Below are 16,341 nucleotides of genomic sequence, written 5' to 3' on the forward strand. Positions count from 1 at the left end.
TGTTTTCTTTACTAGTTGGAATTTCATTGCACCACATATTCATAGTTGGATACACCTAGCTAAATCAGGCAGGCAGTAGATGTAACATTTTTATTACATATATTTTATTATATATATCTGATGACTTGAAAAAATGTAGCAAAACCTCAGTCAACTTTAAACCTTTTCTTGAGATTGGTAATACCTGTATTTGGCAGGAGGATGTGAGAGAGTCATGTATAGCAATAGTGTTGCCAGCACTGAAGAACTTTATATGAGAAAGGGTGGTCTTCCAGCTGGTGCCTGTGGTGGAAAAGATCTCTTGTTATCTACCACTGACTATGTGTGAGCTGAAACAGTTCAGCGTTATTCCTGGACATTTGTTTCCCACCTGTAAAACAGGAGGGCTATGAAACAGGAGGTCCCAGCACTTCTGATGGTGTTTCCACAAGTGCTGAGGCGCAGAGAGAAAGCAGTCAAGAACAAGAGCAGTAGGGATGTCCTCTGGTGGTCCACCAACTAGACAAGCTGGTGGGGGCTGTGTGGAAGAGAGGCTTATTTCTGTTTCCTTCAACTCAACCAGAGTTTTGCTGCTGAGTAACATGGGAGGAGAAATAGTGCTAAGTTGTTGTGTGGTGTTGGTTTTTTGCTTGTTTTTTTTTAAAAAAAAAAAACCTTGAAATTTGTTTGCTTCCATCACTAACTATGTTCTTGTTGAAAGTTAATTAAAGCTGCTTGATCTGATTGAGTCATTTAGCTCAAATTTAGGTTAGAATTTCCTTTGAGCACTGAGGGCTCTATCCTGCAAAGTGCTAAGCATCCTCTGCTCCCACAGCCTTCTCGGCAGGAGCTGAGGACACAGCACACCCTGGGAGGTGGCCGGGTCCTCGCGAGGCTGGGTCACAAACAGTCTAGCGTAATTTAAAAATACGATGAAGCTTTTCAAATGTGTTTTGATTAATACATCATGGACTCTCCCACAGTAATAACTTCTGTGCCTTAATATATCACTGTAAGTACTTTGTTAAGCAGTAAAATCTTGCTATATTTTTCAGGCCCTCTGCTATGTGTGTCCTGGTGTGAAAGGAGATGGTTATTTTTCCTTTTAATTTCTCTGGTGCAAATAAGTGATACGGCTTTACTGTTCCATTTCACCCCAGGCAGTAATTTCGAACAGTTATCCCACTTCTCTTGGGCTTAATGATGCTATCAGGTGATGGAAAGTGAGTGACCTTTCAAAACGGAGTGAACTGTAATCACTCTGCCGCCAGGCTCCTGGGTTTCTGCTGGGGAGGGCAGCCTCTGCAGCAGCCCCGTAGCGCCTGGGGGGGCTGTGAAAGAAGTGGGGGTGCTTTATTGATCGCGGTGGTCGCATGACTCGTGTCGCTGGTGACTCCGATGATAAACAATCATGTGAGCAGCGTAACCCATGTCTTCTGGTAAGTTTTTCGGGGGAGATTTTTGGCGGAGATTAAAATGCCATGTGCCCAGCCACTTGGGGCAGTATGTCTGAAGGTTTTTCTTTGTGAACTCTCCTCCCTCAGGAAGAACCCAAGACCCCAACCCTCAAACAAAAAAAAATAATCTTCCCTAGTGTTCATATTTATGTTATTTTGACTCTGCCTACTTTGAAGTATTCGCAGTTCAGTTGTCCAGTGGTAAGTACGTTTTATGTATCCTGACATGCCTGAGAAGACAGTTTGGATCTTGGTAAAACTGGCCCAGATTTTATGATGTAAATGGCTGAATCAGATTTTTTTATCTCTATATTTAGGTTCCTCAGTACAATGGCCTCAGTTAACAGGGTGACAAGCACTTGCAGCTGCATTACTGCTTCCATTGACGCTTTCTCTGCAGCCTGGGGCGCTGCTGGCTGAACAGTTCTTCAACTCACTGCAAGTGCATGTGGTGTCAGTGAGACATCAAGAAGGAAGAGTTATTCTCTGGTGTTTGATCCATTTTTCTTTCATTTTACAGCTTAATGGGTTTTGTTCTCTTTATACCATCTCACTTTTCCTTATGTTCGTAGCTCTGTCATTATTAAAGGCTCTGAGGAGATCTTCAGATCAAGAGCTCTGAATTAGTGAAAGATTTACTGGTTTTAATCTCATATTAGCAGAAGACTGAAGTTTTCTGGCCATTTTTACTTTCATTCTCTAGACTTATTGGAAATACTTAATAATAGAACGTCTGATTACAAAACCTACTGCTTACAGATTGTTTCCCATCTTCAGGATGCTTTTCAAATTTTGGTGACCATTGTGGTGGCCGAGTGTGCTAAACTGTACAGACGGAGCAAGGATTAAGGAAGCGATGAAGGGATGGATCATCTCTGACATTGTTTCATTGCAGTTTTGCTGGTGACTGAGACAAAGATAAACCTTCCCTTTTTTTTAAGTCAGTGAGTGTTTTGCCTATTGAATTTAATGGGGCCAGGATTTCACTGTCTATTTTGAAAGGTATGTACCAATTTTGTGTACCTTAGCATGAGTGTTACTTTACCAGTTTCTCAGAGGTACTTACATGCTGGCCTCATAAAAGTTGCTTAGGTAGCGGAATCCCTTTTAAGATACCTAGATTTTTATAGAAATCTATGATAAAATGGACATTTTTATACCTTTGTGAGTATAACGAATTATCTAAAATGGTGGATATGTACTGATGGGATTTTCAAGGGAATATAAACAGTTTAGGTGTCTAACTGACATTTCTGCACAATTATTGTTGCCTAATTATTTTTAAAGTCTGGACTGTAAGGCTTACTTTTCAAAACTGCTGATGGTTCCCACTGATTTCTGCTGGAGATGTAGAGGTTCAGTGCACATGAAAGGTAAATCAGTGTCTAGAAAGCTTTGTAGTTACTGATTGCCTTTTGAAAATGTATGCGTTTTTTCTTGCTGGGAGGCATATAGCAAGTCACTGTAACACAGCTGGGAATAGAACTACATCTGCCTTTGCAAGAATACAGGGGCTTCCTAAGACAGTGCTTCATCTGACATGTAATTAATTTTTTGAGAAGACAGGGATCTAATTAAGACTAGTGGAGGGATTTTTTAATTGTATCTTTACAAATTAAAATGCTATTCAGAATCTAACTACATGTTGGGGGAGGGTACTAAAATTATCTTTTGTTATTTGTTCTATAGTTTACTTAGGATTCTCTGTAGGAATGTCCGCCAGACTATATTAAGGTATGGTTGTTTGGGTATAGTATAAAATTAATATTCCATGAGCAGTCATGCATCTAGAAGCATTCTTCGGCCCCAGGACAGCACATGTATTTAGAAATTGTTCCTTATTGGATGGGCTGTTATTAAATATACCTAAATGCAAAAAAAAAAAAAAAAACTAGTGCAGTATGCCTTCTATTGCATTCTGTCATGAAGAAGAAATCAGTGTGTGTGATGTTCAGGAACAGCTAAAATTCATGAGAAGTTGGTGGAAGAACTGTTTCAGATCTTAGCCAACGCTGCCACTTCAAATAAATAAAAAACGCTTGAACTGAAATTCCCTGCTGCTATTGTTCTGCATACTACTGAAATATAGTACAGGGGTATGCTTTGAGTTCTTCTCCATGAGTCACATTGAGAGTCATCAATGTCATATTCAACCTACAACTTCGTTCTCCGAACTACTCTCTGAGAAAGGCAAGTAAAGTTTTACTCATTCATAACTCATTGAAACTAGTAATGGGAAACATATTTGTTACTAACGTGCCAATGCAAAATGTTTCCATTAATCTTACTTAAGCTCCTGTTTTATCCTGACTTTAGATGTCTACGTGATTAGCCCTCTAACCCTTCCCTGAGAGACTAATTCACTGTATAATGGGGTTCTCCATTTCTGATTTTCAGCCAAGTTATACTTTTTCCTCTAATTTCACCTGAATATGGCTTGCCGTTTTCCTTTGCGCCATGATGTAAATATGATATCCGTCTTCACGTTTGCACTCTGGAAAACATGTCTCAGCAGTCATCGCATTTGCTGCCACGCTTGCTCATTGCTTTGCCATGCTCTCTATACCTACCTGTCTGAACCCATTTAAATTTTTTTGCTTGCTGGCCTGTTCTGCCAGATCGGTGGTTGTTTCTTGATGATTCCTGCACTCCCCTCAGTTTACTGACATCTTTCTAATGCTAAGGACACACAGGACTGAACGTTGCATTTGAAGTGTACCTGTGCCCTCAGACTGAAACTGCCATATTTGGAAAGAAAGGAAACAAATAAGAAAACCTTTTCTTGTTGTCATCTGATGCTGAATTTTCCACGTTATTTGCTGTTCATGAGTACGTCCTGTTCATGACTGTGGTATAGCGTCAGAGACGTTACAGGTGTCCCAGTGAGGATCCAGGGGTGAGAGTTTGACCTGGTCTCGTGCTTCGTGTTGTCCCTTGCACCACTGTCATTCTTGGGTCTTTGGGGCCCAGGAGGCAAAGCCCACTGGCATTGCGGCTAGTACCTCCTTTTGAGTCTCCAACCACCGAAAACGGTCTGGTTTTGGCCATTTTAGTCCATCTTTGGACATCAGGATGAGCCAGCCCCCTCAGGTTTGCAAGCAACCCTTGCAGTTCCCCTGACTCCTCGGGGGGAGGAGTTGGGAACAGGGATCGTGGCCTTGGATTAAAATGTGTGCGGGGTGTGGGTTGGCGGTGTATCTTCACACAGCAATGTTCAGAGGTGCTGCACACCGCCTTACCAACTTGACAGGAGACTGGGTGTACCTGTAAGCAATAGATAAATGACTGGCTGTAGGTATGCCAGTGGTCATGAATGACGTGAATGCATTGTATCAGCATGAATAAACTGGGTTGGGCAATTTCATAGGTGACATCTATTGAAAATCTTGCCCTATGGGATTTTGTTATGTTGAATGCGTGCAAGAATATGCACTTGTAGTTTAAGACTGTTCCTAAAAGCTGTAGTTTGATGTTCAAATGCTATATTTGGAAATATACTGAGTTTGCACTGATGTTACTGGAAGCTGTATGTGTGGAACTTACAGAAAAAAATAGTTCTAGTCGATAAATACAGTATTTCAGGTATACCAAGAAGTACTGGGGACTTTATTGGGGGGGAGAGGGAGAAGGGTAGGGGGAAGGGAAAAATTTCAATTCTGTGAGATATCTCAAAGAACAGAAGAGAAAGAGTATTTAAATTTGTTACTTTTTCCCTGCACAGCAGTGGCTGTTGCACACCTCATTAGATAAACAAGCAAAATGCCAACTAATTAATGAATTTGCAGAGTGGTCGAAGAAGGATGCCTGGGACTTTTCTCCATTGCCGAGCAATGCACATAAAAGAAAGGAGCCATTCCACCTGTTAGGGACACAATGAAATTAAACTAATTTGTCCAGGGATTTATATGGGCTTTTTTAAATTTTTTTTTAAATGATTGGTAAGGTGCTGGAATTATCTACTAAAATGATTGGGTCCTATGGCAAGACGCTCTCTTCTGTTGCTTGGATCACTGTGACTGTTCAGTTTGCAGTTTGCCTTGTGTCTGCCTTGGGATCGCGGTTGCTCCTTTTTATGTCCTTTTATTTTGAAAGATCTCAACACAGAGGCTTCTTGTAGGGGTTGGACAAGGAGTTTCTGTTCAATTGATACGAATGTAAAACTGAGTTACTAGAATTACATCCACAAGAGCCTCAGAACAGCCTTCCAATAGGAACAATGTGGATCAAAAAATAACTTCATGGCTTTAAGATAACTCTTAACCGGCCCCATAAAGGGCATATCATGGTTGCTTCTGACGGTAGCACTCCAAAATGAAAAGAAAGAAGCTGAAGAGACGAAAAATTTTCTTCCTTTTTTTTTTTTTTTTTAAAAAAAGGAAACTGTAGAATACACGTGGTGGGAAAAGATGGGCCCAGCCCTGGAAATAAGGAGCCCAAAGGCTTTGATCATACATGCTGCTCTGGCTGCAACTGAGCTGGGTCCAGAGGTTACTGTCCTGAGTTTGCTTTGCACTCTGTGTCCTGGGGAAGACTGAAATTGGATGAAGAGCGAATGGGTAGGATGGAGGGGGAATTCTAAACCAGTGGGACCAGTGGAGAGAAGGAAGAACACAGGGGTTTAAAGAGTATCCGTGTGGAGGGGAGGGAACTGGACCTGGTCAGACACAGGGTGACTGCAAGAAGAGGTGGCTTTTGTAGTTCTGGGTGGAATGGCATGATTCTGGTGTAGTCTGATTGTGGACAACCTGGCCTTGCACACGTAGCCATATTTTGATGTAACTCTTTCTAGAATGACACACAGGATGCACTTTTTTTCCCCCGAGTGTCCTTGATTTGCTTATTTCATAAGTGCTATTTTTATTTTTAGGAGTGCCCTTGTGTTTGTTGGAGTGATGATTAATCCTGTAGACTTTGGTGCATTTACTAGAAGTTGCTGTGCCTTTTTCATTGGATGCTTTGCAAAAGGGAAATGGTTGAGCTGCAGTCTTCTGTAGCCCCTTTATTTGAATAACATGCTAAATCAAGCGGGGCTTTATGAGTAACGTTCACTATTTGATTCAGATGCACTTTGTTTGTGTGAAAGGGCCAGCAGCGCAATTATTCTTAGTGACAAATGCAAACATGTAATAACTTTGACTCAGTGCCTCTGTTCCTCCAGGTTATGTCAAGAAATGAACACAGTGCCATTTTTGACGCTTTGACACTGCTCCTCTCTCTTTGGAACAGTTCTAATTTGTCATCAATAGATGTGCCTGGGACTTTTCATATGTCATCACACACGCACATTCTCCGACATCCAGAGGAAAAGATTACTCAGAGTCACTTGTTTCTCTGTTCTGTGTAATTGCTGGTGCACCAGGGGGAGTTTTGATGTATAGTGAAAAGAGCATGTGAACGAATTTCAATTCTTTGCAAGCACCTGGCTCTATCTGGCAGCAAAAAATAGCTGTGACTGATGCTGGGTCATCAGTTACTGGATCACAAGGGATACGGAAACTCATTGAACTAATGCGTTTCAGGAGGAGATTTAAGGTGGCCTGTATATCCGAAAACAAGTTGCTGAGAACCAGACACGCACATTCAAAACACTTTAAAGGGTACTTCAAAAGCTGCTTAGAAAGCCATGAAGCTTGTTTTAATCAGGAATCCATAAAATAGCATGGATGTGAAACGGTTCACAGTACAGCAAGCTGCAAATACAAAAACAAAAAAAAAGAAAAAAAGTACTCACCAAAATGTGCACTCTTTGGAATACATCTTGAAATTTTCAGCAAAGCAATTAAGTACTTGTTTCTAGAAATATCAGGAGTGTGTGAGGGGCCAGAAGTCTTGTATTTTCTGTGCACCTTGTCTGTAATCTTTTTTGTCAAGTGCTAAAGTCTCCATTGGACTTCAGTGGGATTTAATTCAAGTTCTAAATTCTGTAACAGAAAAGAAAATAGATTTTAAGATAGTGAGATTATTCTTGCTGCCCTTGATTAACAGTCGCTTTTTCCGTAGCTGTACTAATATGTGCATGAAAACTTAGGTCCACCTCATTTTAATTTTTGTCTCATTGTGAAGACTTCTACTTCTCTTTTCCAGAAGATTATAAGGTTATTTTCAGTAATTGTTGTTTTATTTAATGACGTCAGTTTTTATTTCACTGCTTAAAAAAAAAAGCACAAGTCCTGTGCTTCAATAATTGCTTCACTGTGCGAAAGAGCAAAAAGCCTGTATATTTATTTGAATTTTAAAAAGCCATATGCAAACTTTTACTTTCAGAACTATGTCATGTGTTGTGCTATCTTCCGTATTTCTAACTCGTGTGATTCTAATTACTGTTCGTCTGTCTGTCTGTTTGGAGATGTATGCCACTTTGTGGTTACTGTTTTACGCAACTGGAACTTTTTTCAGTTCCATTTATGCTTTTGTCACATTACTGGGATTGTATTGTAAAGGTACCATGAATCAATGGAATGCTGATTTGTATTCGCTAATAGTAGTTACTTCACTCATTAATGTGATTTGCAGTACAATAAAATGTGCATTCTATGATTATAAATATACATTTATAAATATATTTTAAAAGTCTCCATATTTTTTACTGAAGACATCATGGATGTTAGCAATAGTTGATTACAAAATTTACCTGGTAAGAAAATTCAGAATGCTGCCATAGTTTTAGGTATATTTCTGAATATGAGGTTCAGTGTAACACTTCCTCCACTGATGTGTCCTGGGTGGGATGGAATCTTTCAAACGCTCCAGAGTGGGACAGCAAGATTATTTATCCTGGAGTGTAATTGCTTTGTTTTTTAAGAGCTCCATTGAAAGGTAATGAAGTATTTCATAGCACAGTAGTCATAGATACCAAGTGATGAAGTATTTTGCTAAGTCACTTGTTCATAAATTGTCAAAAACCCTAATATTTATCATTCACTTATGGTTGTGTCAGTTGAACATCAAAAAGAGTTTACATTAAGTTTCTTTGTCCTAGCTGTAAATAACACAGTCATAATTTTTGCATATTTTTCCATTGCTTTTATAGTTATTTTGGTTTTTTTTCTGTTCTCAGCATAGAACAAAATGGTTGTTTCCAGGCTGTGACTTTGGAAAGCTTGTCTTTTGGTGGTGTCCATTAAGCAGAAGAGATCTTTTTGGCATAGAAAAACGCTGCTTATGGCTGCTGGGTCTCTTCTGCTGTTATTTGCATGCATGTGATCTTCATACAAATTGGAAGGAAGACTTGACATTGAAGACTTTTGCAATGTGTTTAACTATTAGTTTTGAATTGTAATTCTCTTCAGAGAATTTCCTAATTCAAATAAGGTCAACCACCAAAAAAAGAAAAAGATTAATGGACTTTTTTTCTTGTTACGTATTCCAATTTTTTTGTGTAAATAGCCTACCTAGTTTTTCAGCTGGCCAATATCTAAATGCCTTCGTCTCCTAACAATTCTCAAGGCACTTGTTCAAAGGTCAGATATTTCAGGAATGCAATTTGAAAGTTTTGTTTGAATAGGATCCCACAGGAACATCATCTGAAAATCATAATTTCCGCCCTGTCTTTGTGTTATGATTTATTGCCAAGATATTAGGTTTCAAATGGATCTCAGACCAGTTACTAGAAAAGAGTGGCCCATGTTCGTTGGGGAATCCTTTTGGAACCAGTTTTCTTTAATTTGAGGAAAAAGGCTGATCAGAAGTAAAATAGTATGAAAGGTCTGGCTTCAGGATCAAACTGTGGTCTTGTTGAAGTAGAAGAGGAGGCTGAAGGCTGTGAAAGTAATAGGAATCCATTGAAGAATTCGGAAGCATTTTCAAAGATAAGGAAACAAGGGAGCGACGATGAGAGTGGGAATATTTTCTATATAAGTGGATATTTATGAAATGTTTTTCTACTGTGGCACATTATGTGTAAATACGGAAGATGAGTAGTAATTTTGAGAGATGATAGCTAGAAATTGGTAAAAGAATATGATTTCAGTTGCATCTGTTCAGTTGGACAGATGTTCTTATTCCTTCTTACTGCCTTACCTAGAAGAGAGTAAAATCATCAGGTCTGTGTTCATGCTGTGCTTTTTGAAATACTACACAGGTCATTAAAAAGGCCCTTCGGCCCAAATTTTTCACCAGTATAATTTTATTTTTCATATCAAGGCGTGGTTTCACTACCTTTTCTTCAGCTTACTGACTTGTTCAGAAGTTGATCCTGGCATATAATCAATACCACAGTAGCATTTAATCTTATGTATTTGTCCATAGCTTGCTTTGCTGAGTCTTAGTATTCTTCTGGTATAAAGCTTCGTGCATTCTATTAACTTATTGGATTACTTCACTGATAAGCTAGATCTGGGATTTTGGGTAACATAAACAAAAAGTAATCTCTTCTGAATTCTGTAGCTCCAGATGCATTAAGATTAAGGAACTCCTATTTACTCTTTTCTTTTATCTTGTTATAGATTGGCATTAGACTACCATAAGATTCCACGTGACAAAAAATCTTGTTTCCTTTCTACAGCAAGTTTGCAAGCTACAACATTAGCACATGGAGCTCTGGCTCTACTAGAGACAGCTAAAACTGGAATAGGAACTAGATCACAATTTCCACACTTAATAAGGCAGTAAGTTAGCTGTTGCCATGGGACAGAGCTGGCTGAATTGTCATAACCGTTCCATGGGCATAAATCTTAGACTTGTGCCAGATGCTTCACGCTGTTCCTGCTGTGCAAAACAGCTGGAAATTCAGCTTAAAGGATTTCTTTCCTAGAGAGAAACTGCAGGTAGCATAGAGTTGGGATCACGTGAATTTGATGGGAAGATGCATCATGCGCTCCAGCGTCGCTGTTGTGGCTTCAGGACACTCTGATCCTGGGGTTTGTACCACGACAGGTAACAACTGCAGCTCAAGGCACAGGAGACAATCTTACAAATTGATGTAAAGAGGTGAAGCTGGTTCTTTCCCTTTTTATGAATGTCCTTTGTCACAGTAATTTTTGCGTTGCTGCCTTTTCCAGTTTTCATGGATTTTTTCTTTGCCCTGGACCTTAAATTTTGTGGTAATATTTTGCCTGGTAGTATAATCAGTTTGGACTCTGGGCTCCTTTTTAACTAGCTTTGAGAAATTACAGTAATGTCAAATTCAGGTGAATCTGTCCGTTCTGTATCAAACTGGGACAGATTAATCTGAAAAATAGCAGTTACATGGTGGATCCCCATCTAGTTGATGAATGAGTTCTCAAATGCAGATGGACCTTTGCAGGGTAATCTTTCTGAAGAAGGAACAAGTTCGGTTAAATCACATTGGAAAATGCTTGCAAGGAGTCCCCTGTAAGTAGAATTGTTACTAAACTAAGGCCGTGGATCTACATGTTAATATTATTTCAAGCAATAAGGAGATTACATTAAAAACTCATAAGCACTGAAACATGACAGCTCTCACTAATTTCTCATGTGGTGCTTTACTGTTTGTTAAATAACAAAAATTTTACTAGGCCATTTCTAGTATGAAGCTTGTTCTGAGCTTAAGGGTCGAGAAACATATGTGCTGCAGGATGCCTTCTGCGGAGGGTCTAAGCTGAATAAAACAGAAATAACACCATCACCGAGGCTTTGTTTACACCCAAGAGTTTTAACTGTGTCCGTGTAGCTAAAGTAATAAAACTGAACAGGCAAGGACGATGGTTAGAATGTGTTTATGGGAATGGAAATAAATTATAGTGCTATAAGCTGTATTTATAGCAATGTAACTGCAATAGGGTCGAACAGAGGAACTGTATGGCCAGAAGGAAAAATCACATCCCTCACTGGAATAATCACGTTGTACTTCTATGTGGGGGCCAGGCCTAAATTAATTCCAGTTGCATTTCTGAGTACTTGAACGAGAAAGCTGCTTCAGTAAAGGCTTTCTTTGGCTCTGAGAGGATTTAACACCACGAGGCGTTGAACATCTGCATCTTCACTGGAGTCTGTGCTGCGTAAGGTGCTATAAGCCATCGCAGTCCCGTGTTTCTGTCTCGGCTTTAAATCTCATTGAAGTCAGTGGGAAAATGCTTGGGTGGCTGCAGGACAGGAGCCTCGTAAGAGACCTTTGTTAGCCTGGTATATCTTGTTTTCTGACAAACCAGGTGCGCAATCAGTAGGAAGCAGTTTAACCTGAGTGCAGAAAAATGTGGCAAAGTGTGATCCAACGTGACAATCACAGGGGCAAGCTGGGACACAAAACCAAATTTTGTTCTGTTCAGGAGCTTCATTTCCACTTTTTTCTTCCATAGCCTGCACATAACTAGCATAAGATTACAAGCCTGAGCAAAACACCACCACCTCTCTCTGGGGGCTCAAACAAGCCATTTACTCTCCCCGAATATGAGTTTAAATACATCTGAGAGGAATGGGCTATCCAAAAGGCTGTTCCCACAAGAGCCTTTTCTGGCATAATACTTCATTAATACTTCTCAGGCACACTGATCTGGGGACACTGAAGAGAGATCCCAACATGTGCTGAAAATGTGAATTTAGATGGAAGGAAGACATTTAGACATTCCTTTTTTTTTTTTTTGGGGGGGGGGGGAAGGGGCGGGACATGGGCTAGAACTAATAATGTATAGAGTTTTAGATTAAACACACCCAGCATAATAAACCAATAGTTTTGCTGAGTTGAGGACTAAGCTATGTTTTTTTAGTTCCTGATCTGAGTCAGCAGTGTTACTAATAGAAACTACTGGTTTATTTTAATTGGAAGTAAATATCCCATTTTCAGGCATTTTGTTCTTTAATCTTTGGTTCACATCTCCATTAAACGCTTTTCTCTGAAGTGACAGCTCAGGCTCATCAGATTACATTACTATTTCCAACATACTACGATTATGGTTGGACTCGATGATCTCAAAGGTCCTTTCCAACCATGAAGATTCTATGATTCTATGATTTAATTTTGGTTTGGCAGATAGATTTTCTATTAATGCTTTTCAGATGAAGGTGACATAGATTTTTGTGGAAATTTTTTTCTGTAAGGGGACTTTTTATTACTGGGATCACAGAATAATTTTTCTTTACATGATTTTTACCTTTCCTTTCGCCTCTCTGATAATAATATTCATCTTAGTAGTGTGACCACTGCTGGATTCAGTGCGCCCTGGGTCAGACTCTGAATTTGCTTACAGTCATTACCAGATCTGATTTGAGACTATTTCTAATCTGCTTCTTCATGAACGTTTTCATTGTAGTTCCATCTCACAAGACCCAGAGCATATTTTTTTCTCACTAGTTTCCATTTAACGTCCCCACAGCTGCTGCTGACACAGGTACCACATGATGAAGAAGAAGGAAGAGAAACACACTTTCATAGAGTTTCTGCACATAGGCACATAGAGTAATTGGGGGAGAGGGTGACCTGTACAGACTACCTGGTCCACCTCCCACTGAAAGCAGAAGTTAACTTCAAAGTCAAGTCCAGCTTCAACGTTAGATTAGGTTGCTGAGAGCCTTGCACAGTTGAGTTTTGAATATCTGCACTGATGGAAATTCTGTAACTTCTTAAGCCCCTGTTCTTAGTCTCGATATGAAGAACTTTTCTTCTAGTCATGTGTGGAATTTCCTTGCTTTGCTGCAGTTTTTAAATCAGATTGAGATTTTTTTAAAATCAGAGTGTGGAGTTAAGTTCTAGAAAGATATTTCTTTTCTTGGAATAAAAGTCCACACTTGAAGATAATCCTGTATAATAATACTCAAACAAACCCCTACACAGCAGTTCTGGAGGCAGCAGAGAGATGTGCAAGCAGCCAGTCTAAAAGAGTAAGACCAAGGTACCTCTTTCGGTAGTAGAAGGAAGAAGTCATGGTTAGAAACACAGCATCTAGAAGGTGGGTTTTGATAGGAACAGGTCCTTAGTTAACTTCTTGTGGGTTTTGTTGGTGTGGGGTGGTTTTGTTCTTTTTTTTCACCACAGGGCAAAACTCTCTACACTAACTGCACTGAGATAAAACATTTTCTTATTTTGGAATATTTCACTGTTTAATATAGCGATATTTTATGCAGTGACAGATTAAGTAGATTTAAATACCCCAGTCTTTAGGGAAAATGCTCCAAGATGAGGGGATACAGATGTTGCCTATTCGAAATGTGTGAAAAATAATTAAAAGAGAACAATCGCAAAATGTTGAATTCACCACAATGATGGGATTTAATTCTGGCTTGACTGAGGCTATCAAGAGTTGTGTGGCTAAATCTGTTGTCAGCTGTAATAAACACTCTTTCTGCTTCAGTTTATGTGAACATTTGCAGCTGTTGAAGAAACAGCATCTTAGTCAAACAATACATAAAATGAATTATGCTAGAATAGATAATGTGCAAAAACAGGTGACAGAGCTGTGCGGTAACATTGACTTATGGAGGAAAGTGTGAGGGATCTGCTTTCTCGCATTGATTGCCCCCTCCAGTCACTGGATTGTGAAGGTGGAGCTCATTTAATGAAAGCTCTTGAGAGAGAAAAAGAAAAAAAATTTTACATGGTTCTATTTTGTAAGTCTACCTGGAGGTTGTTTTCGGCGATGAAGAGTACATACTAAAGTTTACACAGAGGACTGTGCCATCCTGCCTTCATCTCTCTGCTTAACTCACTACAACAAAGGCAGGATGGCACAGCCCTCTTCATAAATTTCGGCATGTATTGTGCATCGCTGAAAATTCATTGAGTGGATCTTCCTGTCTGCGTAACTCACTACAGACGTGAACACACGCCATGTATTATTTAAATGTGCAAGTTGACACATACGATTTATAGGATTTAGAAGTGGAACGAACATGAATTATACAACAGAAAGCTTTCACCATGCTGCACAGTTGAATGTTTTTAATGCAAAATGAAAACGCACATTAACCTTAAAAAAAAATCCAAAGGACCCGGTGTGTAGTTAGATACCTGAGCCCATCGTGTCCGTTTGTCCTGCCCTCAGCAGTGAATTTAGCGAAGATCTCGCTGGGCGGGAGGGAAAGCAGGCGTGGGCTGAGCTGGGGGACAGGGACGGTGTGTTTGCATGACCCTTTTCTGATGAAACGGATTCAGGTAATCCATGTAGTGAAGCTCCCCTTTAGTGTGAGCGTGGCTCAGCAAAGAGGTATGGGTATCAAATGGAATTGCTGCAACGGTTATAAATATGGGGGTTTGAAGAGAGGAAGGAGCCCCAGCCATCCAGAGCCTTTGCTGAGACCAGCAGGAACATACAGAAGAGCCCCAGCCAGTGAGAAAGGCTCCCTACCGAGTCTTGAGTCAAAAACCAGAAACCAGATGCAGGGAAAACAGGGCTTTTCTAGTTTTGTGGTGTTCAAAGAGCAACTTTTTTTTTTTTTTTTTCTCTAAGGATAAGTATGGATATTGTGAAATGTTACTCTGAAGTGAATATAATGCAGTCTTGATACTCTTTTTAAGAAGGCTGGAATCGGGATGTGCCAGTTTAGCAAAGTAAGCTTTCAAAATGGGCATGACACTTTTTTTTTTTTTTAGCTGAGCACTTCAAAAGCCATCAAAATAGCTGTTACCTTCTGTCCTGGAAACTGTCAGGAACCTATAAATAAACATAAAATAATACAGGAGCAGGAAAAAAATGTTATGCCAGCAGTTAATGTTGTTGTTACTAATTCTGTTGTTTCTTTTTTCTTTTCTTTTTGCAGTGTATCCTATTCAGTGCATGTCTCTGAGGATTACCCAGGTACAGTGCAGTGTTCTTGTCTATGACACGTATCTGCATGTTACCGCAATTTGCTGTATTCAGATGAAAATATCTGAAAGGGCGTTGATGTCTTCCAGGTGCATCCTTGTGCTAATCATTTTCCATTAGTTAGATTATTTTCACACTCATTTCTCCCTTTCAGGCGGCATTTGTCAGCTGGGTCAGGGCGTGAAAACCTGGTTCACAGGTTTACGGAGACGGGAGCTTGTGATGCTTTTCGTGTCTGGGGCCAGCGGTGGTCGCAGTGTGAAAGTGCCCGATTCCTCTTTGGCATGGTAGAGAAAGCTTGATCTTTCAAGAGGCTGAGCAGCCTGGCACGGGGCCAGCAAAGCACTTCTGCTCTAGACCTTAATGAGGCTCCTCACGTGCTTCAAGCTCAGCCTGTGGACTGTTCGCTGATGCTTCTCGGGGTCAGTGGGAGCCAAGGGTTTGTGCGTGGCTATGTCTTTGGGAACGCCAGCGTGCCAAACTGTTCCCCGCTGCTCAGCCCTGCCTCGTCGTTCACACTCCGAGCTGGTCTGGGAAAAGCTTTTGTGCGGACAGTCTGGACGAGGGGATTAATTCACACGAAAGTCAACCAGGCAAGAGCAAAAGCAAGTTTTCAGCTAGTTTATGTCCCCACTTTCCTTCACAAAGAGACTGCGCAGATACCTCAGGTGGCACAGGAGTTAGCAGGAACAGGAGAGAGAGAAGGGGATGAGGGCAGGCAGGCGCTGTGCCAGTAAAGGCACAGGGTAGTACTGTTGGACTGCAGCACATTGTGTATTTTGGACCTGGGAGTATTTAATAGCGTAAGTACCATAAATGATATGAAACCTTTTGGCCTTTTTTGATCTTTATCCATAACATCTCTGTAATATTTCTAAAAGAAATATTTCTTATTTCTTTTAGAATCTCTAAAGAAGTGAGGCTTTGATCTTCTTCACGGATAAGCAGTAGAGTATGTCTGTTCAAAGCACCAGGGTGTTTGAAGCAGATATAGGGGGAAATCGGCATCAGCAGTGATGCTAAATGCAATGGATTATATGAAAGAATGCTAACAACCTTTATGAGAGAGATTTTTTTTTACCAGTAAAAACTGAAGGGAAAATTGCTACTAATAATAATCTATTCAACACGTAGTAAGGGAGAAATGGACATTTATAAAATACGTGGTCATACTAGTGACAAGCTAATTTACTGATTACAACATTGAC

General features: G+C 40.1%; 1 protein-coding gene across 1 annotated transcript in view; it reads left to right on the plus strand.

Annotated features, from left to right (window-relative positions):
• The window catches only part of PARP8 (poly(ADP-ribose) polymerase family member 8), a 118,102-nt gene that overhangs the window by 38,372 nt on the left and 63,389 nt on the right, over positions 1-16,341 (plus strand). The window contains exon 3 of the mRNA XM_074569774.1: positions 15,087-15,124. Coding sequence (XP_074425875.1) covers positions 15,087-15,124 — 38 coding nt within the window. The remainder of the gene's footprint in view (positions 1-15,086; positions 15,125-16,341) is intronic.

The sequence above is a fragment of the Larus michahellis genome, chromosome Z (assembly GCF_964199755.1).
Source record: "Larus michahellis chromosome Z, bLarMic1.1, whole genome shotgun sequence".
Lineage (NCBI taxonomy): Eukaryota > Metazoa > Chordata > Aves > Charadriiformes > Laridae > Larus > Larus michahellis.